Genomic DNA, 25,747 nt, shown 5'->3' with positions numbered 1-25,747 from the left:
GCATGCACTGGCGGCGCCTTGCGGCGCCTCGTAAAAGTAGCAGGAAAAAAAAAAGTGCAGCGCCCGGCCAGGCGGCTCCGGCGGCGCGCGCTGAAAGCAGACGAAACGGGTGTTTGCTTCAGCGGGCACGCTGTGACGTTGTATTTCAGTAGTTTCTTTCCAGGCCGCCAGGCGCCGCCAGCAGGATAGTGGCGCCGCGGGCTTGTGACCTTTTCTGGTCGCCGCAGACGGCGGAGTTTCCACTCCTTATAGTCTTCCTCAGTGACCTAAGCGGAGCATCACTCGAAGAGATACATCTGCGTAAAATATGTCTTGTCTTCTGTGAAAGAAGGCTGGTAGTTGTAGATGAGCGCCCTGCGTTCTTCATCCTCGTTCGGGAAGCGGTGGTTGTTGCGACGCGCTGCAAACCCAAAGCAAACAGAGAGAAAAAAAACAAACAGAAGCAGCGTATGAAATAAGTGACCATACAGGATTTCTTGTGTGCAAAAACTGTGTCTTCATGCACGACAAAGACGTTAGCCTTATCTGGTGGCTCAGTGGCTGCGGATGATCCATCTTTACTCGCAAATACCCGTAAGGCACACCGTACACCGTAAAAATGAATTACCCTGTAAGGGACTACTTTAAAAGGGAGTAAGCAGTCCTAGCTCTAGCGCACTCCCTAATAGGGAAACGAATGCGGCGCAAGCCCCTGGGTAGATTATGATCACAAATATACGGAATGTTTTGTGTTGGCAACGCAGGCACATTCCCACCTCAAGTAACAGTACCTTGATGAAGTAAGCAATTCAAGGAGGCTTTTAACCCCAGAACGAGATTGTCTTGAGGCTAACAATTAGAAGAGATTAAAACCTCGGTTAGAATCTTGGTAACTGTAAGAACTTCGCAAGTTCCGAAGAAGGAATCTGCTTCCGTTGCCAGTCTTAAGCATTCCGTATTTTTAGTAATGGAAATATATTGTTACGGGGAAATACTATTTACATTTATTTACAAGTGTTGGCGGCTAGAATAAAGAGTTCCTAGCAGGGAGCACCAACACGAACAGGGAGCTGCATTAACATCCTCTTCTTCGTAACAATATCTTAACAAAATCGTCGTAACAATATCTTAGGCCTTGGACAACATATCCTACCCCTATTAGAGATTGCGCTAGAGGACGGCTTATCGTTTTTTAGACCCTTATAGGGTAATTCGTGTTTGCAGTTTAGAAGACAGCTCCGGACTGACTTCGACCACCCCCAGTCATTTAACTCTTAAATGCCCAAATTATGAAGGAATGAAAGAAAAAATCACTCCCTGCACATTCTGCTAGCTAATAATCAAAATAAAAATTGCGCAATATATACGCGTGCGAAAAGCTCAGGGCAGCTGCTGATAAAACGCATTCCTACCAATTTCTCATGTTTTACCCTTCTTCCTTCTATTTTTCTTCTCTCCTATTTTACCTATTTATTTTGTATTCCCATTTTATCGAGGCTGTGTTCTTGTTCGTTCCTTGTCTCCACACTCCAAACAAAAATGAGTAAAAAGAAAGGGGCAAAAAGGAGTAAGCTGTCCTATAGCACACTCTCTTTTATAAAATTAAGTGCACTAGAGGCCATTTTACTCCCTTTTTGCTCCCATATAGGTGTACTCATGTTTGGAGTGCATCTTTCTGTTTTCCCCGAGCTCACCTGAATAACATGTATAACCCCTCATCTTCCTACTTACGCAGTTGCTTGTGCAGTGCACGCTATTCATGGACGTTTGCACTGTGTATGCTTTTGATCACATAGATGGACTATGTTATTACGTAGCCTGCTTAGACTTAAGTTTAGAGACCCTCTGGATACGGCACTCTTCTGTACCCGTGCGCAGCTCAAAGAACATGCGTGGTAAGTAGAAGTCAAGGAATTTTTTGTACCTTCACCCACGAAGAAGTTTGCGAGGTACTGGGAGAAGAGGGCGGTGTCCCCGTTGTGGTACAGGTGGCTGCGACCGGGTGTTCGGGTGCCCCACTCGAACACGGCCATCTCTGGGTGGAACTGAACGGCGTACACGGGCGCCGACGTGCCTTCAAGGAAGGAACGGTGCAGAGTTCGTGCACTGTTACATCACTCACGGAGTGCCTTGCAAGTCTCACGCATGCGCTCGACGTTGAACCGAAGCTGCAAGGAGAGCTCAAACCAGCCGCCTTCTTTTGTTTTGCCTAGGACCTTTGATTCATCTACGCGTAAAATAAGGTGTGATATAGTTGCGTTAACTCTTCGTAGATGGCACCACAAGTAGTTGTCGTTCCAGGTTTCTCTACACTCACGGAGAGCCTTGCAAGTCTCACGCGTGCGCTCGACGTTGAACCGAAGCTGCAAAGAGAGCTCAAACCAGCCGCCTTCTTTTGTCTTTCCTAGCACATTTGACTCATCTACGCGTAAAATAAGGTGTAATGTAATTGCGTTAACTATTCACAGTAGGCACCACAAGTAGCAGTCGTTCCAGGTTTCTCTACACTCACGGAGAGCCTTGCAAGTCTCACGCGTGCGCTCGACGTTGAACCGAAGCTGCAAAGAGAGCTCAAACCAGCCGCCTTCTTTTGTCTTTCCTAGCACCTTTGACTCATCTACGCGTAAAATAAGGTGTAATGTAATTGCGTTAACTATTCACAGTAGGCACCACAAGTAGCAGTCGTTCCAGGTTTCTCTACACTCACGGAGAGCCTTGCAAGTCTCACGCGTGCGCTCGACGTTGAACCGAAGCTGCAAAGAGAGCTCAAACCAGCCGCCTTCTTTTGTCTTTCCTAGCACCTTTGACTCATCTACGCGTAAAATAAGGTGTAATGTAATTGCGTTAACTATTCAGAGTAGGCACCACAAGTAGCAGTCGTTCCAGGTTTCTCTACACTCACGGAGAGCCTTGCAAGTCTCACGCGTGCGCTCGACGTTGAACCGAAGCTGCAAAGAGAGCTCAAACCAGCCGCCTTCTTTTGTCTTTCCTAGCACCTTTGACTCATCTACGCGTAAAATAAGGTGTAATGTAATTGCGTTAACTATTCACAGTAGGCACCACAAGTAGCAGTCGTTCCAGGTTTCTCTACACTCACGGAGAGCCTTGCAAGTCTCACGCATGCGCTCGACGTTGAACCGAAGCTGCAAGGAGAGCTCAAACCAGCCGCCTTCTTTTATTTTGCCTAGGACCTTTGATTCATCTACGGGTAAAATAAGGTGTGATATAGTTGCGTTAACCCTTCATAGATGGCACCACAAGTAGTTGTCGTTCCAGGTTTCTCTACACTGACGGGGAAAACATTTCCAAAACCATGCAGGTAGAACACCGGTGTCCCTATGAGGCATAAAGGGTTATTTGCAGGGAACAAACAACCGGTGGGCGTCTGAGGAAACGGAAGGGATTCAGCTGAAAGACGTTTCCGCAAAAAGGAAGACAGTCAAGGGGGATATAAGAAGGGAAAGAGGGAGAGGGAGATTGGCTGGGCACGGTGGCCGCGCCTGGCGCTGCGTAGGACTAACCGTTGACATATGAGAGAGGCGTTTGCTATGCAGTGACGTAACCAGTGTTGACGATGATGATAGTGGTGATGACGACAGTGACCTCCTCTATAGCACTAATTTCTGCCAAGCCAGTTTATAACTCGTGCAAGAGGCGGCTTCAAAAACAAACGGGGCATGGTTTAGGGCACTAGTGTCTGTTGCCGGATACAACTCAAGAATAAAGCGGCTTTCCCCCCGACAATGGGTCCCCCTCCAGCCAATGGCATCGGTCGATACTCGAGAACCTAGCCAATGGCGTCGGTCGAATCTCGAGAACCTAGCCAATGGCGTCGGTGGATACTCGAGAACCTACTAGCCTGACAACGCAGGGAGCGACGTTACAGTGCAGGGAGAGGACTATCCCCGATTAAGGAGGGGGGGACCTATTCCCTTTCATCTGACACTCCCTGCATTGTCACGCTAACAGACTCATGAAAACCGGCCGACGCCATTGGCTGGAAGAGGGTCCTTTGACGGGAAAAAACCCCTTCTCTTCAGTTGTATCCGACAACAGGTACTCTCCGGTACGCCTTGTGGTTTCATCTTTCAGAATCGGTCTCTAACCTTCTTTCACGTCGGTATTGTTTGGAAATGTTTAGCAGGACCAGTAGTTGGCTTCCCTCAAGTTCAACCACCAGTGCCTCAAATTAGGTTTAGTGCTGTGTTCTGCGACCCAGTGATGTTCACTAAGCATTTGTACATTGCACAGCTGGGTTTCTTGTGGAGATTTTTAAGTGGCACTGACGGTGTATTTCCTGTGTCGAAAAACACAGCACCATAGAACAAAGGAAAGCCATACTTTTCGGGAGCGCACAAAAATAAAGGACACGAAAGGCTCACCTGTACATAGGACGAAATGTTTGTTTTGTTTTTTTTTGCAAGCGCGCCTTTCGTCTCCGTTTTGTTGGAGCTTAAAAAAAGTATGAACTTATCCACTCATCTAGTCTTTTACTGACAAAGAAGATTATCATTTCTTTTTCACACGTTTGCAAAATGTCACCAGTGCCTGATGCGAACCCACCTTCCATGCTTGAGATGAACGTCATTCCCTGCAGGTCCACGTTTGTGGAGAGAATCGTGTAAAACTTGTTCAGTCCGAAGGCCTTGAAGTTCTGAAGAAAAAAAACATCGCGAACATAAAGCTTCACACTGTTGTATCTCACATGAAAGCAACGCCGTGCCTTTTACTACTCCCTCTATATGCAACGACGTATATCGCACTTTTCTCTTTTAAAACATATATTACCAAAATGATATTTTCCGATTTGCACCCGCAATCCTGCATTTCCAAAAATTATTAGTAGTACCGCAATGTCCGGTACATAGACCGAGCCGCTATATACATAGAATTGCATTAGGCGCGTCATGCTATATTGGGCAATACTGGAAAAGAAATTTCTGCGTAACCCTCAGCTATAGGTAGTCCGCAAAGCACTAGATTTTAACTTTTAAATGTGCACAACCCACGGACCCTATACTGGAACTTTCTCATTCCTTCGCAAACATGTACAATGTACTGCTTTCATTTCAGCGACCACTCTCAAGCATCTGGTATCCGGTTAAACACTGAATTTTACCGGTATCAGAGCGCGCGCGGAAATATTAAAAATAAATATCTCCGCGGTGACGACATCGCCAGTAAAGCGCCCTTTGATCCTATATGGTATCGCACGTAGTCGATCTAAACAATGCTTCAGGGCGCCTTTTAAAGCGCTACACCCCGTATATCTAAAATAGCAGCCTTAGCAAAGCTGTCCGCTGAGCCTGTGTATATACGTACCTCCAGCGTGAGGCACCAGTGATGCGCGTTGTATGTAATCGGCTCGGAGCTCAGCACCGTCTGCAGGTGTCGGGGAAGACTGTGGAGCATCCGACTTCTCCGGAAGTCTTCGAGTCCGACAGGAAACAAACCGATGAGAAACAGTCACCATAAGTGAATGCAAGGTGGTGTTTGAGCCGTACATAAATGCGGATTACTGATTGATTGATTGATTGATACCATCCACATGGCGGCATAACTCCGCACTACTCCTATAGAGGCTCCCGTGCGCAATGGAAATTTTCGACTCTGCTTCTTCAAGGACGAACGATGACGTCACACTCACTCAGAGCCTCCTGGTGGCATCCGCGAGAGGTAGAAAGCTTCTGTTCTCTGAAGCAGCGGAAGGTCGCTCGTGCTCCTGGGATTTTTCGCGCACTAACGACGCGACGGCGCTGCCTTTCCCGCCTCATGAGTTACCCATTAACTCCCGACGTTCCATATATGACACAGAGCGAGAAAATATGAATAATTTTAATTTATTCCCGCATATCTACTTAAATCACTAACATACTTCAGGTAACGCTCTTCTCTAGCATATTTACCAATGTAAGGCCATAGTATAAGCTGCCAGACATGCAAGAGGCCCGTGAAAAGATAAGTTCATGCAAAAGCTAGCTAGAACGCAAAACAGCCAAAAATTAACGTAGTCGTAATGCTGCATTCGCGGATGATAAAGCAGATTTGAATTTTTCACTTCAATTCTTGCATGTACCTGCGTGTTAGCGCATGGTTTTGTGGACCTTAGGCACCTAGATATTATAAAAATTTCCTGAAATTAACTAAAATGTAATTGATTTTTTTTCTTAATGAATCTTATTTTTACGTTTTTGCGATGAAGGAGGCATTAATGATGAAGTCCTGGAAATTCATAACCTTTTTTTCAATGCATGTGAATTAAAGGGACCCTTAATGATTTCGATGGGAATATATTCTAGCGCAACAGATCTGTAGAAGTCGTCTTGGTGGGTACTCAAGTGAAATTTTAAAGCTCCACGTGGAGTCCGTAATTTAGAAATAATTCCAAAAATCGCTGCTCGCAGTAGTTCACAACAGATTAGGGCGACACCTCACCGTGCTGTATCCCCTATCCCGATGACGTCAGTGGGCAGAAGAGGCAGCCTTCAAATTCTTCCCGTCTGCCCAGTGACGTCATCGGAGTAGGGGATACAACACGGTGAGGTGTCGCCTTAATCAGTTGTCAACTACTGCGAGCAGGGATTTTTAGAATTATTTCTAAATTATAGGGCACACGCAGAGCTTTCGAATTTGAATAGAATACCCAGAACGACCACCTCTACAGATCTGTTGCACTAGAAAATGCCCGTCGAAATCATTTCAGGGTACCTTTAATGAGTTAACGCTCTCGCGTTATAAATGGCGCAAATTAGTCACGAGCCCATATAGTTCCACTATGGCGTTCCTCCCAACGCACAGTGCTGCTTATAGGCACTAATATAGATAACCGATGATGAATCAAACCACGCTCGAATTATACCGATTCAGGAGCCCCCTGTCGCATTGGCGGCCAACGCGCACGCACACACGTACCGCGGGTGAAGTCGAGCGGCATGCCCACACCCTGGGCGAGGCACGGCGTCAGCACCTGCTTGCCACCCACGGCGAGTCGGGCGACTAACTCAAGGCCCAGGCACGTGCCCCACAGCGGGAAGTGCGTCCCCTTCCGGTTGGCCTACCCGATGACGAAACAGGGAGACGGCGAGGCATTGAGAAGCTATGCGGAAATTCATCATCATCATCATCATCATCATCAGCGTGACTACGCCCACTGCAGGGCAAAGGCTTCTCCCATGTCTCTCCAATTTACCCAGTCATTTGCAAGCAGCGCCCACCCTATCCCCGCAAACTTCTCATCCCCCCCCCACCTACTGCCACACCTTGCTACGATTACCTGCATGCTCTTGGAATCCCGTCCGTTACCTTCAAGGACCAGCGGTTATCTTGCGTTCGCATTACATGCCCTGTCCAAGCCCCTTTCTTCCTCTGTCTATACCTGCTGTCGCAATTCGTCGCACAAGGTTATCTTAGAAAGCATATGTGAAGTGTCAATAGAAATGTTCATCTTTGAAACATAGCTTCCTAGTGCAGCGTTTATGAGGGTAGTAGAACTCGCCTTCATCGCCAGGTCGTAGAGGATAGATGCCGCCCTGCCGTAGCTAGAATTGACTGCGTCGACGTCGCCTCCAGGAAACAGGATCCTGCGCCACGTGTGCATAGCCTATGAGGTCACAAAACAACAACCAGAGTAATTTCTGAACATTCAAGGTGTTGCGGTTATTCGGTTCGACGACATAGTGGACGTGGCTGCGCTGCTAGAGCACGGCTAAATGGTACGGCTAATGGGTGATTGACTTACTGAACCAGTCCCCATTAGTCGATGTGTCATACTGCCCTACTCTCACAGCGGTTTGTTCAACCGACCGACCAACCGACCGATCGATCAGACCAACCGACCGACCGACTACGGTCGATCGATCCGACCGACCGGACGACCGACGGACGGACGTATGTATGTATGTATGTATGTATGTATGTATGTATGTATGTATGTATGTATGTATGTATGTATGTATGTATGTATGTATGTATGTATGTATGTATGTATGTGTATGTATGTATGTATGTATGTATGTGTGTGTATGTATGTATGTATGTATGTATGTATGTATGTATGTATGCATGTATGCATGCATGTATGCATGCATGCATGTATGTATGTATGTATGTATGCATGCATGTATGTATGCATGTATGTAGGCATGTACGCATGCATGTATGCATGTACGCATGCATGTATGCATGTACGCATGCATGTATACATGCACGCATGTACGCATGCATGTATGTATGTATGCATGTATGTATGTGTATGCATGTACGCATGCATGTATACATGCACGCATGTACGCATGCATGTATGTATGTATGTACGCATGTATGTATGTGTATGCATGTACGCATGTATGTATGTATGCATGTACGCATGCATGTATGTATGTATGTACGCATGTATGTATGTATGCATGTACGCATGCATGTATGTATGTACGCATGTATGTATGTGTATGCATGTACGCATGTATGTATGTATGCATGTACGCATGCATGTATGTATGTATGTACGCATGTATGTATGTATGCATGTACGCATGCATGTATGTATGTACGCATGTATGTATGTATGTATGTATGTATGTATGTATGTATGTATGTACGCATGTATGTATGCATGTACGCATGCATGTATGTATGTATGTACGCATGTATGTATGTATGCATGTACGCATGCATGTATGTATGTATGCATGTATGTATGTACGCATGCATGTATGTATGTATGGACGGACGGATGTGCGCTCTTCTGAAACACGTCGCTCTGGGGCACTGCGCCGAAGTACACACAGCACGGATGGAACAGCGTTCGTCTCTAGTGCTATGCATGCCACAAAAAATAATTATCATCATCCGTATCATACCTAGTTCTTCCCTACAGGTTAGGAATTCTGCTAAAAATATGGTAAAGATGTGAACGGAATTTCGCAATTGAAATTGTTGACGCAGAGATCGCGGGATACATACCAGCTACGTGGCGCGCAGTGGCCACATGCCCTTTCAATTTACACATACGAATATCATGCACATTTTACGAATTAAAAGCGACGTGATTACTGCATTTTTATTCGTTGACGATCCGCTCATTTTGTGTATATATATATATATGCCAACTTATTTTTCTTAGGGACATTACTGTCCTTCAGTTTCTTTAGCCATACTGCTGAAAAAAAAAAATTGAGAGCCTGCCCATGTGCTCAAAGACCCGATCAAATCACATTTTACGCGGTGTTTAAACCTGTCTATTAGTAGATAATTCATAGTAGCCATAGGTGACTACATTGCATTACATCATGTGTATTGCTCATTGTGGCCTCAGTTGTTTCCGTGCCACTAAGTAAATAATGCCGCTACCTAATTAACTGCGGCTGTAAGGATCTCTGGCCTCCTCACCACATTTACGCACCCGTTCACGGCATTGAACGTCTTGATGTAGTAGTCGTCTTCTCGGTCAACACTGAAAGAATCGAAAGAAAGAAAAAAATAAGTTACGTACATCGTATACAAATATGCGACTGCAAACACTTATGGCTAATAGCGCTTGAACATTTACACACTGTAACGAAGACCCACAACGGCGTCATCTGCACAGAAATACAATATTGGAGTGTGTTGATGCAGGTCTGTTTCGTTACGAATCGTGTAAAAAGCGTGTGAGAGCGTGGAAGAGGGGAGGGGGGCCAAGTGAGATCTCTTCAAGTGGTATGGAGAGAACCTTAGAGTGGAGCGGATTAGGAATCTGTTTTTATACGTCGAGTAAAACGGGTTTAGACACCTTCACACGCGGTGCCCCCAGCTGCTAAAGGCGTATGCATATATGTACAAAAATGTTCTTGCAACGGGTATATGTGGACAGGAAGTGATGGTTTTAGGATTACAATTAATTAAGCTGCTGCTATGATTTAGAACAAGGATGGCTACAGGTTACAATGCGAAGTTCGGGCCTCCTTGTCGTCAAAGAAGTACGCATGCTTTAAAACGTGAATTAAACACGAAAACAGACCACTTCCGAGAGCAGAAAGACAGAGGAAGTAAACCAACAACAACTGCAGCTTACGTGAAGCAAAGGACACTTTTGTAAACACGAAGTGACTATATTTCAGCGGTTAATAAGCTCATGGAGTCATTAAAGTGCGTCGCTAATACTCATCGCCACCATCGCAATCATCGCTGTCCTTACAATATGGGGATGACCCTGGCGCCGGCCTGCTCGACGAATTTCACGTACGAGGCGGAGATGTACGTCTGGTTGGCCTGATGAGGCGGCAAAAGGTCGTTGACCTTCTGAGCCAGAATCCCTGCGGCGGCATGTAAAAGAATGCTTTGAACTTGAAATCACTAGAAGGCAAGGGTCCCCCCCCCCTTACAAAAGTGGTCTATAGACAGTCTGTAGACTTCTTATATACTCCATCGCCTTCCTATAGATATTTCTTTTTGTCTATTCATAGTCTACCGACTTTCTATACACAAAAGTCTACTAAACGAGTATGGCCATAAATACAGATTGTCTATAGACTGTCTATAGGATTCGTATTGCCCATAGACTATTCTCAAGCGTTTGTCCATAGTCAGTCTATAGACTTTATAGACAGCAGTCTATGGACAGTCTATAGACTGTCTAAATAGATCTTTGTAAGGGCCGGCGATCACGCACAGTCACTTCATGGATTGAATCATTGGCTATAGCCCTGTGGCCGAAACAAGAGCACCCCTTTCGACCACACAGAGGCTCCCCTAGAGGTCTCACCAAGCGAACAGGTCAGGGGTAATATAAGAGTGCTATCTTGATTCCACTCTACTGAAGGAAGCCTGAAGGGGACAGGTGGGAGCACGCAATGTTAACAGTAGGCTCACTTATATATTCGCTGCGGTAGATCGGGAACCAAGGCATTCGGCTGCTGAGCTGAAGGTCTCGGGATAGAATCTCGAAGAGAAAATCTCGGTAGAGAAAAATGGCTGGCAGTTTAGCATCGCTAAGCACGAAATACATGTCTAACGTGAATTGTAAGAGCAAGAGCTGGGCAACTACACGTAATTTCATTGCGTTCGCGTTTGTTTACGAGCTTATGTGATGCTGTGTAAGCATCGGCGACACTTAGCGAAACGGTGAGTAGCAAACAGTCAATGCTCGCCAGTAACAAAAAACGAAATGAGCCAGGGACATCAATATTTGTTGGGTGGGTGGGTAGGTGGATGGGTGGTTGTGTAACTAGTCTTTTCTTTGTATCGAGGTGGTGACAAGTGTCGCCTGGCTATTATTTCCTAGCGTGCTCAATATCTTCGGGCTAACTTCCCATTTTATTCCCAATTCTAAACTACTCTCTTGACATTCTCCACCAATCCTCTAGTCATCTCTTATTTGTTTCTACGTTTCGAAAACTGAGCCTGTCTTGGCTTATTCCGAAAGCCACGTGCTCCGCGGATTTCTGCGGCGGCATGGATAAATGGATGGAAGCTTTCTATTCTTAACAAATACAAAGAAATTACAATGAAACGACGAGCTCCCCCTGCCATGTTAATCGGCCTTGCCCTGGCTGTGACGTGTAAGCAGAACCACGACGCCGTCAAAGTGCAGCTTTCAATGCCGCGTGTTTGTGCAAGGCACTGCATTTCGTTCGCACGCTCCGATATCAATTATTTCTTCTGAGCGGCCGCGGTGGCCCGGCTGCTGACCCGAAAGACGCGGATTCGATCCCGACCGCGGCGGCCGAATAATAATAGTAATAATAATAATAATAATAATAATAATTGGTTTTGGGGGAAAGGAAATCGCGAAGTATCTGTCTTACATATCGTTGGACACCTGAACCGAGCCGTAAGGGAAGGGATAAAGGAGGGAGTGAAAGAAGAGGGGAAGAAAGTGGTGCCGTAGTGGAGGGCCCCGGAATAATTTCAACCACCTGGGTCGAAATTATTCCGACAGAGGCAAAATTATAGAGGCCCGTGAACGGTGCGATGTCAGTGAACGTTAAAGAACTCCAGGTGGCCGAAATTTCCTGAGTTCTTCACTACGGCGTCCCTGATAGACTGAGTCGTTTTGGGACGTTAAACCCCCATAAACCAAACTAAATCGTTACTTTTGAACTTCTGTCTGGAACGCATGTGGAACCTTCTAATCAGTAAAAAAAAATAATGTCAGAATGTGCCTTTCAGTGCAGGAAAGCAGCCAAAGACAGCGCGTATGCGCGAAAGCTTCAGTAAAACCTTTTTGTTTGTGCAGTTTTATGCTTTATAGAAAAAAAGTTCTCGATTGACGCTGCTTTCTATGAGCCGTATTCCATGAACTGCTATGAACGCTGCTCTCTCTGCAACTTGTATTGCCCGGAAAACTGCATTCAGCCGCTGTCAGCTGACTGGGTACTGATATGTACTAGTTAGTAGATTAGCTAGTAGCAAAGTTGACTACTATGTGCTACTAGCTAATGTTTTACCATGAAAAGCGTTTAAACTTCAGCAATGCCCATTTCATTGAAAAATGTCTGAATTTCTTGTGCGAACTTGACTCAAACTACACTTAAAGCACCTCATATATTTCAAGCTTGAAAGTGTGATAGCTTTCATGTGTTTTTTTTTTGTTCTCAATATAAAGTAGCTTCCTTTGGCGTCGCGCTCGTAACCAGCGAAAGCAAGACATGCCTGTATGTTGATAAGCAAAGTCTTTCAAGACGCGCTCCTTGCTTGCAAGGGCGGCACCTCTATTTGCATTTTTGTGAGTATTTGAGATACCCAAGGGTAGAGCGGGTCAAGGCAGCCTTATTTTCTGCAGAGGCCAAGGCGTTGCTTGCTTCTCTGTAAACATATCCAAATCCAGGTGCCGAACACTGGGCACGAATTGTTTGTACCCAATAAAAATATCCTTTGAAATAAGACCCTAAAATTCCATTGATGCGTCCACTCTGGAACACAATAGCTCTAAAATTATGCTTTCACGGGAATACTGCACTTCCAATCAACTCCCTCATGAAGTGAAATATACTCCTCTGGGCATCATAAATGCCACCTTATAGTAGGAAAGGTTACTCCAAAAATACCCTGTAAATGATACTTAAAAGGAACAGACACATACTCCTGAAATGTACTGTAAATTCAACTGCAAAGGAGTATATAACTCTTCGATTAGTTGCCGTGCTGACTCCTTGGTGAGCGGAACACTTGCTCTAAAATTAACGGTAACACTTTACTCCATCTGACGTCGTTGAATACTTGACGACAAAGCGCGTAGAAAACGGCAAACACAAAGACGAGAAGAGAAAACACACAAACAAGCGGTTGTCCGTGTCTTTCCTCGTCTTCGTCGTTTTCTGCGTGCTTTGATTTAAAAAACGCATTACCAACTAGCCCAAACCTATACCTTATTCAGCTCCTTGAATACTACCTCATACAGAGGAGTAGAACAGGTACTCCTTTTTTTAAGGAGTGTCTGAACAACCCTTTCGGGAATCACTAGGCGACAAGGCATTTACTCCTATTCAGGTGGTTTTCTGTTTACAGTGTAGGTTGTACACAGACACGAACACGCCCCTCTTTAGGCACACATGCCAGCACTAGGACTCACCGATTATCGGCCGATGAGTCTTCGAGGCGAAGGCTACCGCAGCCGCCAGAGCAGCGTACGCCACGATGAGGAGAGGTCGGTGCGAAGGCATACCTCGTGCGATGTCGATGAGGATACTGCTGAGATAGCAGTGGAAGCCGTGAAAAGACCGCCTTCGGCTGTTCTGCAAGGTGCATTATATTAAGAAAGCGCAAAAACCGAAGATGAAACGAACAAGAAAACACCACGACACCACCATAATGGTAGGTAGGTAGGCCTCAAACAATGCTGGCACATTGCCACTGCGGGAGAGTGGCCAAGACACAGGCGGTTAATTGCTGGATACAGGAAAGTTTTGACGGGAAAAGGAGTGGTAATAGCATGTAGGCTGATAGATCGGAAGACGCAAGGACAAGGGTCCTGTGAACTTGTAGATCGAAGGCGGGACAATGACTTAATGTGCATAATAGTATACAATGCCTGTAATGTTTCAATGTCGTACTGACTGAGAGCGGGAAAAAGAAATTAGAATGGGAGTCGCTGCGTTTCTTGAAGGAAATTTTGCACACTCATGTCGCTTCGTCCAAGCAAAGAAGCGCCCATGGAAATAACAACCGCAGAGGACACAGGCAAACCCAGTTGACGAAATGTAATTTGCAAAAGACGCTTCCCCAAATGAGAGAAGCGGCAGCAGAACAGCAGGAAGTGATCTATTGTCTCAGGTTCGGCACAAAAAGGGCACAATGGGGAACCATAATGGATTAAAACCAACCCGGCCAACTTTCTTTTCTTCTCAAAGGTGTGTGTGCAAAGAAGATGAAAAGCAATATTCACGTTCTCTCCACGCGCATAATGCGCGCTGCTTTGCATTCGTTTTATAGCGGCAACTCTTAAGCACTTGTTCTTAAGTTATGCGTCGTCGTAGTAGTAGTAGTAGTAGTAGTAGTAGTAGTAGTAGTAGTAGTAGTAGTAGTAGTAGTAGTAGTAGTAGTGGTGGTGGTGGTGGTAGTAGTAGTAGTAGTAGTAGTAGCAGCAGTAGTAATAGGAGTTGGCGTAACCGGTGAGTGCGTTACCAGTCGGAGGGCAGTTATACCTAGTTGTTCCTCGGAACGATTAGGGTTAAGTGGAAGGATGTGGGTATGGCGAGAGCGTAGGAATGCGTAACCAAAGGGTGGTTACAACGGGAACCATCAGGAGAGCAGTTACCATAGGAAGAGGAGGGAGAGCATACTGCGAGAGAGAGAGAGAGAGGTGGAATGTAGCACGGTCCATCTGCGACAAGCCAGTCGAAGAATGAGTATGTGTGCAAAACTAAAGAGACTACCCTAGAACGTAACAGACATGAAGTCCCTCTCACATTATCAACCCCAACAGTTGGTAAATTGTAAATACCTTAGCAGCTGTCGCTTAATCCCACGTTACGCAATGGTGGACGTCCTGTCACTTTCCTTTCCCTAGAAAATTCGTCCCATCCAAGGTGTACGCATCTCAGTAGCCGCGGTTAAAGTTGCATACACTTGTTTCGTCGGTGCTTCAGTTCAGCCCTGAAGGCGTCAGCATTGAACTCAGATACGCTCATCGAACGCTGTGCTACGCGGCCCCTCTCTAATACGCACGAAACAGACGCCGCGTCAGTCATTGAGCTTGAGTGATATAGAGTGCCATTTAGGTATCGAGCAATCGTCGATAGCCAACCTCACCATACCACAAGGTGCGAAGAAAAACGCGTCGAGAAAACAAAACGATTAAACATAAAGCGAGTGCATTTATTTCCTTCTTTACATTGAGCGTTAGAGTGCATGAAAGGCCTGCTTCAACCAACTCTATATCGTGACTTCGTAGCCGGTCTTTACCCGACGTCTCGATCAAATGCTTTCGTGTTCAACTTATGTAAATGCTTCCCTATAAGTGTCACCAAGTTCACGGTCTGACGAAGTCGATTTGCGAAAAGCAAAAGTACAAATGTCACAGGCTTGCTCCATCTGAACGACCGCTCAGTGATTAATCAACTTACAAACTGCAATGGGGGCGATAAAAAGAAGCAAAGAGTTTTGAAAATGGCTGCTTCCATCCGTCGTAGTCCCACGTAGGTAACACATATAGTACCCTGCCAATCACAGCGCGCTCAAGTCGTACTCGGAGAACCATATGGGATAGCTTCAGTAAAGCGAGCCTTTGAGCGAACTGGTTACTTTTTTTTAGACATAACTGCAGCGCGAAAAACCAAAAGCACGTAAGGAGATCAGAGACTGTGAGGCGGATATCCACCACCTGTTGTGGGACTGCCCGGCGCTGAAGCCGACGAGAATTCGGCACCTGGTGGCGGTGGGTCTCTCGCCGGACAATCCGGATTCCTATATTGCCTGGACACAGGGTCCATATCATCGTTCACTACTTGATTTCATCAGATCAGCCCACCTTTTTGTCATTTATTTAAGCATCTCACTCATCTCTCACTTCATAGTTTTTATGCCCTGAGGCAATAAACATCGCTTCAAAAAAAAAAGAGAAACACCTGCACACACGGACAATTGCTGTATTAGCAACTGAAAAGGTCGTACTCCGAAATATACAAGAATTTTTTTTTTCTGTCGCAACATAAGATATACCTTTCCATGTGTCATAGGAATGTCTTTTTATTTCTGTACTCTGCGCGCATGCGCGATGCAGCCTTTATATTCATCTTTCCTTGGTACAATGAATAAGTTGTGAGTGCAAACAATGTCCGTGTCTGTAGGTGATTCTTCCGAACGTATTTTTGTTTTTTGCGCTGTAGTTATGTCTCAGTATGGTATAGCATTTAAACAGCTTATATCGCGCAAGGATAGCGCATGGATACTGGTCAATCATGCGATGACCCCATGGCCCCATGTTGTCGAGGGAGATATGTGTTACCTACATTTGACTACGATGGAAGGACGCAAGCATTTTCAAAACTCTGCTGCCTTTTATCACCCCATTGCAGCTTGCAAGTTTATTAATCACTGAGCGGTCGTTCAGATAATATCTCTCTTCGGTCTTCGTTGTGTGATCCTAGTGAAACATGCTACATTGAAATGAAAGTCTACTGAGTCTCATTTACAACGAGCATATTCCTTTCGATTACAGCCCCTGCAATATGGGCGATCAAACAGGTTCAGTTGTGTCTGTATCCTGGCCTAGAAAGACTGAGGGTGGCTATTGTTGACCAGAGGTGGGCATTGACCTCAAAGACCTGGACCTCTCCTCAACCTCAAACTAAATTTGGCGAGCTCACTCAATTTCAAACTCGTCATTAGAGGCTGAGGTCTCCTTAGCCGCCCTCACCTCACTTTTCCAGAAGCTACTAGCGACCTCGCTCAACCTCACCTCATGCTCATATTGCGAGGCTGAAGTGTAGTGCCCGACCTCAAAAAAAATGGAAAACAATTGAAACATTTATTTCAAACTGTAAATAAAGATACACCCGTCGAGATTCCTGTGAGATAGGTAACCCACATTTGTGACGGTACCGTTAAAGTTACTACTGGTAACAGTAATGACATTTTAGGCACGTACAGTTATTCAATATGTAATGTACATAATACTACTAAATGTGCAAGCATTTGGTAAGACTGGTTATCTGTAATGAGAGCTCGAATAGTTTATAATTTGCACGCGAAAGAAGGTTTTTCAAATTCAGGAATATTAACAGAATATATCATAATTGGTCATCGATGGATCAGCTAAACTGGTAAGCACAAACATAAAAATTAGCCCATTTTAATTTTCTAGGTGTAACCGGCATAGCGAGGAGGCAGCGTAGATGCAAGCCTTGCAAACACCATTCTATGGCTCATCGGCAAAGATACCCGGATTTGTTGTCCAGCAGCAGTGGTCCGAAAACCAAGTTGCCGTGGCTGCAGCACACCTTCCAAGAGGAACTGCGGGGACCTTCCTGCAGTACAGGCTCGGTCTGAAGGAACATTACAGTGAAATCTTCATGCAGTATAGGCTCGGTCTCAAGGGACATCACAGTGGAACCTTCATGCAATATAGGCTCGGTCTGAAGGAACATTACAGTGGAATCTTCATGCAGTATAGGCTCGATATCAAGGCACATTACAGTGGAACCTTCATGCAGTATAGACTCGGTCTGAAGGAACATTACAGTGGAATCTTCATGCAGTATAGGCTCGGTCTCAAGGGACATTACGGTGGAACCGCAGAAACCTATAGGAGCAGGCCGCGGCATCCGGTATTGCAGAAAGGGATCACCGAACACCAACTGTCACTGTGCACGCACATCTGCGGTGCACTCAAACTACGCTTCCTAAGGAGTTATCGTCGAGTAAGACGCGGGAATTGCAAAACGCTTCGCCTTCAAAACCCGACCTCACCGACTGGCGACCTTACACAACCTCAAACTCACGCATGAGGTTGCGGTTTTATCTACTCCCTGATGTATCCCGCGGAATACAATTCCCGCTGCGCACTCTGCAATCATTCTAAAGCAAACCTCAATCACATCCTATTCGAGTGCCCAGAGGACCCAGCACCTCTAAGCTTCCAAATCTCAAGCCAAAGTCAGTGGGAAACTGCGTTGCTCAACCCTCACCCGGAGGTACCAGTGGGCTGGGCCCTTAAGGTCGCCAAGAAACATGGTCTTCAAGCCACCTAGCGCCGTCGCGAGGGACCACGCAGCTGTGTAATCCTTATAACTATCTCCTACCGTTTTTCTCATATGGCAAATAAAAGTTTGTTCCTCCTCCTCCTTTTCTTGCTGACCGCAGTCACGGAATTTCGAGATGTCACCGACCTCACCTCACCTTGCGAGGTTCAAGTCAACCTCGTATGGTTGAAACAAGCTTTATGAGGTTGCCCAACTCTGCTGTTGACACCAGTGATCCACTGCATTGGTGACCTCTTCGACAGAAACGAACTGCGCATAATTAAGTGTTCCTTCATCTTTAGGGGCGTCCAGTACAGGATGACAAGAAGTATAGACCTCCTGCATGTTTGTAAACAAACAAGGTGGCGCTGCAGTCGCTAGCGAGCTCGTGGTAGGCAAAAGGTCGGGGAGTGGCGTCGCGGATAGGTGTTGAGCGCGGGTTTTCAAGGCTTGTAGGCGCGTTTCCAGTTTCTGCGAATCATAGCAATGGTCGATGCTTCCAACTTAGTAATTTGTCGAAGTACACGAGCTTGCGTTGGCCACGTGCGGCCTATAAAGAGAGCAGGCATGCGGAGCAGACATGCGCTCATCGTCTGCTGACATACGTACGTGTCGCGCTATGCGAAAAGTGGGGACAGCGTCGTGTCCCTGATCTCCTGTCTCGCTTAGCGCTGTTTTTAGCCGCATGACTACGCACCAGCCAGGCCGACTTGTCCTCTTGTTAAGCTGGTCGATTTGGTGAATATTTTTGATTTCTAGAATTATTTTCTTTCCTAGCCCTGAAGTCTAGTTTCGTGGCGAAAAATTATAGCAAAATATTGAGTACAAATTTATATATTACGCTTTTTAGAAGTGTGGTCGTCCAAAATTGTGAGGTAATTTCTTTGATTTCAGTGCCGCATTTCTTTGAACAAATCGAAAGCGAAGATGCCATAAACGAGGGAATAAACTTTAAGGTTCGTTTTCTGACCTCTCACATTTTCTGCGACTGGATCACTCACCTTCGTAATTCACATGAAAATCAAATGATTCCATTTGTCGCAAACTATTCCTGAGACGTTGAGGAGCGTAATAAATCTCTCGATTTTTTCCCTGCACGTGCAGTACTGTGTTAGTTATTTTTTGTAAGAAACGTTTTCATGTAACTATGCATGCATAAGTACTGATCATATAGAAAAAAGAACTAATTGCGTCATCGTACAGAACAGGGCTTTATGTACATGCTGGCATAAAAAAACTGCGCACTATCTACTAAATTATTTGAGACCTTGGGGGGACTTGACGACAGTGTTAATTATAATTACCCATAACTGCACCAGGTATAGCTATAAATAAAAGGAATTACTGAAACTAGCGTAGGAATTTCATATTTGCACCAAGTTTAGTTACATATCGCATGCATGAATAACGAAAACACTTTTCATTGCCGCGTCCCCTCTCAATCTCGCCACGTGTCTGTTAGTAGCACGCCTGCGGCTACTTCTTTCCAAACAAGCTTCGCGATCATGTACTACCACATGAAACATGACACATGCATGATGCAATGAAAAAGCGTATAGCGTTTAGCACACTTAAGGTACGCTATTCTAAGCACACCAACGCGACCGCGCAAGATTGACACAACTTACCAGACTTCTTTCTACTCGAATGAAATATTTACGTCGTCATATCAAGAAACAGTTTCAAGTAAATATTAAATGTCATAAAACGTGCCATTAAAACATGGTGTGCTATTAACAAAAAAAACGCATTCCTTGGGGGCGAGTGAACCTGTCGGCGCCCCGTGCACTCCGGCTCAAGGTGATAAGTACGTGTGCAGCTGCATATGTCTTTTTTTTTCCTTGAGCAATTATCAGCCTACTATCATGAAGTTCAGGTGGATGAATGCAGTAACTTACATGCTATTAAGTGCATTGAGTGGCAGTGCCGATCGACTCCCAGACTTCTCGCTTTACTACCGTGGCCCAATGCCTGTTAGCCAGTTTCCGAATGCGGCATTTATGCGCGAGAAACCTATCGAGGCTAATTTAATATTTTTTATGCTACTACGCGGATCCAGCAGTGACGCAGCTGGTCAATACATGCTGCTTCTGCAGTGCACAGGCTTGAAGCAGCCGCCGGTAGCTGCGGCAGCTGCGGTAGGCACGGGCAAGCGGAACCTGTTTTGCCTACCATGCGAAAGTCGCTGCTAACATCAGCGCCACCGCATCTTCGTGACGTCGCGGGGTGAAGGAGGTCCATAGTCCGACCGTCATAATACGGAGCACGCTTTGGCGATCAAACTCTTGTCACGCTTTTACACATCAATTAGCCCACGCCGCGGGGGCGCTAGCATTTCAACCCAATAAACCATCATATCTTCTCTAGCAATGCGTGAGAAAGTTTCAAAACCCGAAGCGTGCTCTGTAATATTCTGGTCACATTAGTAAGTGCTGCGACATGGGAAAGGAAAGCCAACAACCCTCACTCGTTCACTAAGCTATGCAGAGACAAGTACGCCGACGCAGAAAGTCTCCGCTCAAAACGACTTCACCGATCAGTGGTGTGTCCCTAAAAAATGGAGGACTCCAAAAACTTGAACCCCCTTAATTCCACCCTTGAAACACTGTCGCCCAGTGGGTAGAAATCATTGATGGCCCTTCGAGTATTCTGTACACAGCTTTCTCCTTGCATTAGCGAGTATCAAAAAACAACTATATAGCACCGAATTAATCAGGGCGTGGAATAACTATAAATAAGAAAGCTTGTCCACGCACCATCTTTATACCAAAACACGGGCAAGGAAAACAGGACTCACGTCAGGAACGGCTGGTACAGAGATGAACAGAATTGCGTGACGTCGGCCTGTGCTTTCCAAGGTATTGACAAGCGTGAAAACTCATCAGCTGCTTTCATGAGACGCACAACTCAGATATGAACCTGTGTCAATCCACGCGTGTTCCTGCACATATTGGTTTCACTACCGTGGTCAGATATGATATGACTCACTTCCGCCATTCTCTTTACAACAGCATAGTTTAATATCAGCTTGGTGTGTCCCGCATGTGTCAGAGTGATAGCGCGCCACAATAGGGGGGATGAAAGAAAACAACTCACAGGGATATTACGAGACTTTGACACGAGTGTTTGAGCGTTAACTTTGTTATGCAAGCGATGAGTTTTACAGAAATACGCCATGCCGCAAATGGCCTCACATTAATAATAATAGTTTTTTTTGGCCTCGAATTGCTGCCAAGTTTTCCCGGTGGTGCGAACCACCGCTTGCGGACGCCAACGACGCCTTGAAAGAGGGTGAAGTGCAAATAACATGCAGCTAACGCTAAGCAAAACAACGTTATTGGATGTCAGCAGAAGGGCCTCTTGAAAAGGAGCGTCAGGGCCCGTCGGCGGCACACAGAGTTCGAGTAAACACTGGCAGCAGCCGGTGCCACATATCGCTACAACTCCTTGGCAAATTATAATATTCCACTAACCAACGCTCATAAACTAAAGATAAATTATACCAGGTTGACCAGAAAGCAACTAGGTGAGGCATTTAATTAATATTTTGTAAATATTACACACAAAACTCTAGTGAGGAAAATGGTCTGATGAACCTGCCGTGGAATCAGCACTCTATTTTCCTTTATCCAGTGAGTGAGATAAATAGACTGCTTATTCTATGGCAGTTTTTATTTCTTTATTTCTCTTTATTTCTCACCAGAAAAGCCCGTGCCACCCAGGAGCTCTTCGACGGTTGGATGACATCATCGCAAAACACTGCTTCCATTTGGTCGCAGATGGCTTGGCGTTCTCGTGGTGGCATACGGTCGGAGTTTGGCGCAGTGGTAGAGCATGTTCGTTGGTTACAAAGCGATGCTTGGCTATTGGCGGTTGTCAGACCTTTGACGACGAAAAGCACGCCCTCTAAACTTCGAAGACTGTTGATTGGGTTTTGTCTTTCCGGGGCAGTACTGCATTTATGTCAAATGGCAGGCGTGTGGTCTTGGCTTGTCTAGTCTTCTGGAGGTTGATCGGCGAGGGCATCTCGAATGTCGGTTAGTTCGTCATCATCAGCCTGACTACACCCACTGCAGGGCAAAGGCCTCTCCCATGTCTCCAATTAACCCTGTCCTTTGCCAGCTGCGGCCACAGTATGCCCGCAAACTTCGTAGTCTCATCCGCCCACCTAACTTTCAGCCGCCTCCTGCTACGCTTGCCTTCTCATGGAATCCACTCCGTTACCCTAAAGGACCAGCGGTTATCTTGCCTTTGCATTACGCGCCCTGTCCAAGCCAATTTTTTCCCCTTGATTTCGACTAGGATGTCATTAACCCGCATTTATTCCCTCACCCACTCTGCACACATAGTGGGCATAGACCCACCCACATAGACAAGTACCGGTAGGCTACAGCTGTTGTATACTTTTCTCTTGAGGGGAGGGATATTAGCGAAGCTGCCATTCATGATCTGAGAGAACCTGCCATATGCGCTCCACCCCATTCTTATCCTTCGTTATTTCTCTCATGATCCGGATCAGCGGCTACTACCTGCCGCAAGTAGACGTGTGCACTATCAGCTTTTTCAACAGTGCGCGACGAGTGTGTGCAGAGCCCTTCTCTGCACCCATGCCCTCACTGTGTGCAAAACGTATTCCCAATTGATGGCATACGTCAGTGTGCCTACAGACCACTCTTTACCCTCGCAGGCAGGCTGCGGGAGCACACCTACTCTCGACACCAATCGCCATCTGTAGGCGCGCCTGGCACGTTGGACTGGAGGCCGGGTCGCGCCGGCGGCGCGTATAATGCGTGTTCTCCGCTTCCGTGGCTGATGCGCTGTCACCTAACGCATGAGGGTGTGCGCTGTCCAACATTACACATTTTCCCAGGCCATTATACGGTTACCTGACACACTGTTACACACACATGCGACGGTAGTCGACCAGGTGCGGTGCGGATTGGAAGCCGGTACTTACAAGCACATTTCTGCGCTGGAGCGTCGCTTGCAGTTTTTTATCTACGCTTTCATCTATAATTATTTTATGCATCAGAATGTATATTTATTGATTTGACTCTGGCGCAGTGATGTGCAAGCGGTAACCGGATTGGTCAGCTGCAGATCGAAGACGAAGCGCGTTTTCAATTGCCAGTACGTCTTCGACATCCGTGCACCGAGCTTGCTGCTGTTCCCGTTAAACACATTTCGTGCACGGGGATGTAAGCACGACGGCTTCCAATTTAAGTTGCTATTTCCGAATGTGTCTCAGAGGGATCCGCAGAGTAAAGGGCTGACCGTAGTATCTCTCTGCTGTTGGTACCTACCTGAATCACAGCTATACACGATTTTATTAGATTCTGACACTTGGCCAAACGGCTACGCGATGCTGTCACACGTGCCCAGAGCTTCCAAAGAAAATAAACGCGACTTCGATCAGCAGAATTCGTGAAAGCTGACCTCTCTGCTATTGATTTAATCTTGGATAAATTAAGCGAGAATACGTTTTCGTGAGCCAGACAGCATAAACCATAACAAAATTTGTTTTCTGTTAGCCCTGCGACTCAGTTGTGCTCACAATAATTTGTTGATGTAACTGGCGCACCATGTAGCTGGCGACAGGAAAACTACTTGTGGTAAAAGCTTTATGGCCGGCAAGAAGGATTAAGAGCGCATTGGAATTTAAATTGCATGCTAGCTGTGCACATAATGCTTGATACTGACCAAAAAATGGCCAGGCTTAGCTTGGTTAAGCCAAGAATGCGTTGCATATCTCGATGGACTTCCGTGCTGCTCCTTTGACTCGATAGGCTATTGACTCGATCGCCATTGAAACTGCCCGTGTAGCAGCGCTCGATCGCCTTTGAGTCGATAGACTATCGGTTCGAGGGCCCTCGAAATGCCCGTGTGACAGGGGTATAAGACTGTCCCGGCGAAGGAGCGCAGCTCTTTTATACATATGCCGTGACGTCAATCATAGCGCAGCGCCCCTAGCGGGAGGAGCGGGAGTCAGGTGGTGGCTGCGGCCGCGCGCGACGGGGCCCAGCTTTTCCTCCGTGACGTCACGCGCCGGCGCAGCGCCCCTAGCGGGAGGAGCGGGAGTCAGGTGGTGGCTGCGGCCGCGCGAGTTGGGGCCCAGTGAGTGAGTGAGTAAGAACTTTATTTTCCACCGATGTAGGAGACCCCCTACTCCCCATCCCCGGCACGCAGGCCTGGAGAACGGGGGCCGGGGTCACCGCGATTAAAGACAGGCGAAGCGACAGTGTTTCTTCGCGGCTTCAGCCGCCAGGCGAATGGCTTGCTGCTGGTGGGCGAGGGACTCGCTTCGCAGCATCAGTTCCCAGGCTTCTCTACTTCTTATGTTCTCCTTGGCGCCCGGGGAACCAGGGCATTGCCAGATTATGTGGTCTAAAGTACCCCTCTCTCCACATGTCGCGCATTTATCGTCGGCTCTTTCCTCGACTTGCGTGTGGTAGAGCCAGACGGGATTCGGGAAGTTCCCAGCTTGCAGGCGCCGCCATGCGACTGCCTCCCTGTTTGTTAGCGCTCGGTCCGGTGGTGGCAGGGACCGTCTACCAAGTCTATAGTGCTCTATGATCTCTTTGTATGTCTGCAGCCTCTCGTCCATCCCTTCGCAACCAGGCGGCTCTGCGGCTGCCCGGAAGTAGTGCTCGTGCGCCGCCTCGTTGCCGGGGACGGATTCGTGCGCGGGGGTCCAAATTATTCGAACTCGTCTATCGAGTTTTCCCTTTTCCAAGATTTTGACTGCCTCCTTCGAGACCCTCCCTTTTCCAAAGTTCCAGACAGCTGTTTTGCTGTCGCTAATGATCGTACTGGCTTCCGTGCCAACGCAAGCGAGCGCTATTGCAACTTCTTCGGCCGTGTCTATGTTTCGACTTCTAACGGAAGCGGCGGCGACGGGTACGCCGCGGCCGTCAACGACCGCAGCCACCGCCAAGCTTTTCCTCCGTGACGTCACGCGCCCCTAGCGGGAGTCAGGTGGTGGCTGCGGCCGCGCGAGTTGGGGCCCAGCTTTTCCTCCGGCTGTCGTGACGTCACGTCACGTGGTTGCGCTAAAGGTCAATGGTGGCTGCCCGGCCGCGCCCAAGGGCTGAACTGAGTGATTGCAATATGCAACGCATAAAAAGTTTTCTCTGTGATGGAGCACCAAGACGGTAGCGATATAAGCGCGAGCACTATGCGCCGGCACAATTGAAGTGAATGCCGAACTACATGTCATGATTAACGCATCATTTTATCCCTTTGATAAGGCAAAGACCTCCTGCAACATGACCACGCTGTGGAAGTATGCTGGACGTTTTTTTTTAGCCCCCGAAGGGAAGTAAATCGCGGCTATATGCAGGCGCGGCCGCAGCCCACAGAAACGCCCGCACCGTGGCACGCCAGTCGGGGGAAAATAGCCGCGACCGGCAGCAGCTTTAGATTCTAGGTTTATAGACCACGTGAGGCAAGAAAAACTACATAATCGCTGCTTTTACATTAGTCATTCACTTCAGCATTGTAGCGAATTAAAACAGCAAAGCAGCAATTACATTTTGCTGACACGCAGGCACTTTGAATGCACGACCACTATAGTAGGATACAACTTAAAAAAACAGCAATTAACACTGGGC

At 46.7% G+C, this 25,747-nt stretch overlaps 1 protein-coding gene across 4 annotated transcripts; it reads right to left on the bottom strand.

The window, feature by feature from the left end:
- Positions 1-112: 112 nt before the first annotated feature.
- Positions 113-21,073, bottom strand: LOC144100207 (gamma-glutamyl hydrolase-like). Of its 4 annotated transcripts, none has more exons than XM_077633219.1 (10): positions 20,935-21,073; positions 13,529-13,686; positions 10,154-10,271; positions 9,380-9,430; positions 7,475-7,559; positions 6,892-7,033; positions 5,302-5,408; positions 4,543-4,633; positions 1,904-2,053; positions 113-400 (listed from the first exon to the last, which is right to left on the bottom strand). In XM_077633219.1, exons 1-10 carry the CDS (start codon positions 21,030-21,032, stop codon positions 279-281), a joined length of 1,122 nt encoding a protein of 373 aa, XP_077489345.1. In that variant the 5' UTR covers positions 21,033-21,073; the 3' UTR covers positions 113-278. The 4 variants fall into 4 exon arrangements, with proteins under 4 accessions (XP_077489345.1, XP_077489346.1, XP_077489347.1 ...); XM_077633220.1 differs by having other exon boundaries at positions 13,529-13,691; positions 20,935-21,055; XM_077633221.1 differs by lacking the exon at positions 20,935-21,073 and adding an exon at positions 14,900-15,092 and having other exon boundaries at positions 13,529-13,691.
- Between the last annotated feature and the right edge of the window lie 4,674 nt (positions 21,074-25,747).

This window comes from Amblyomma americanum, chromosome 8, assembly GCF_052857255.1.
Source record: "Amblyomma americanum isolate KBUSLIRL-KWMA chromosome 8, ASM5285725v1, whole genome shotgun sequence".
NCBI lineage: Eukaryota > Metazoa > Arthropoda > Arachnida > Ixodida > Ixodidae > Amblyomma > Amblyomma americanum.
The sequence above is the reverse complement of the archived record's forward strand: the minus strand, read 5'-3'. Positions and strand labels throughout refer to the sequence as shown.

What these genes read in the sequence shown, in the direction of transcription:
- LOC144100207 (XM_077633219.1), bottom strand. Translation starts at nt 21,032, where the DNA reads ATGAAAGCAGCTGATGAGTTTTCACGCTTGTCAATACCTTGGAAAGCA. An exon ending in GCCGCTCGACTTCACCCGCG is followed by an intron (nt 5,409 to 6,891) that starts GTACGTGTGTGC and finishes TCGGACTCGAAG; the next exon opens with ACTTCCGGAGAAGTCGGATG. An exon ending in GTTCATCTCAAGCATGGAAG is followed by an intron (nt 2,054 to 4,542) that starts GTGGGTTCGCAT and finishes CCTTCCTTGAAG; the next exon opens with GCACGTCGGCGCCCGTGTAC.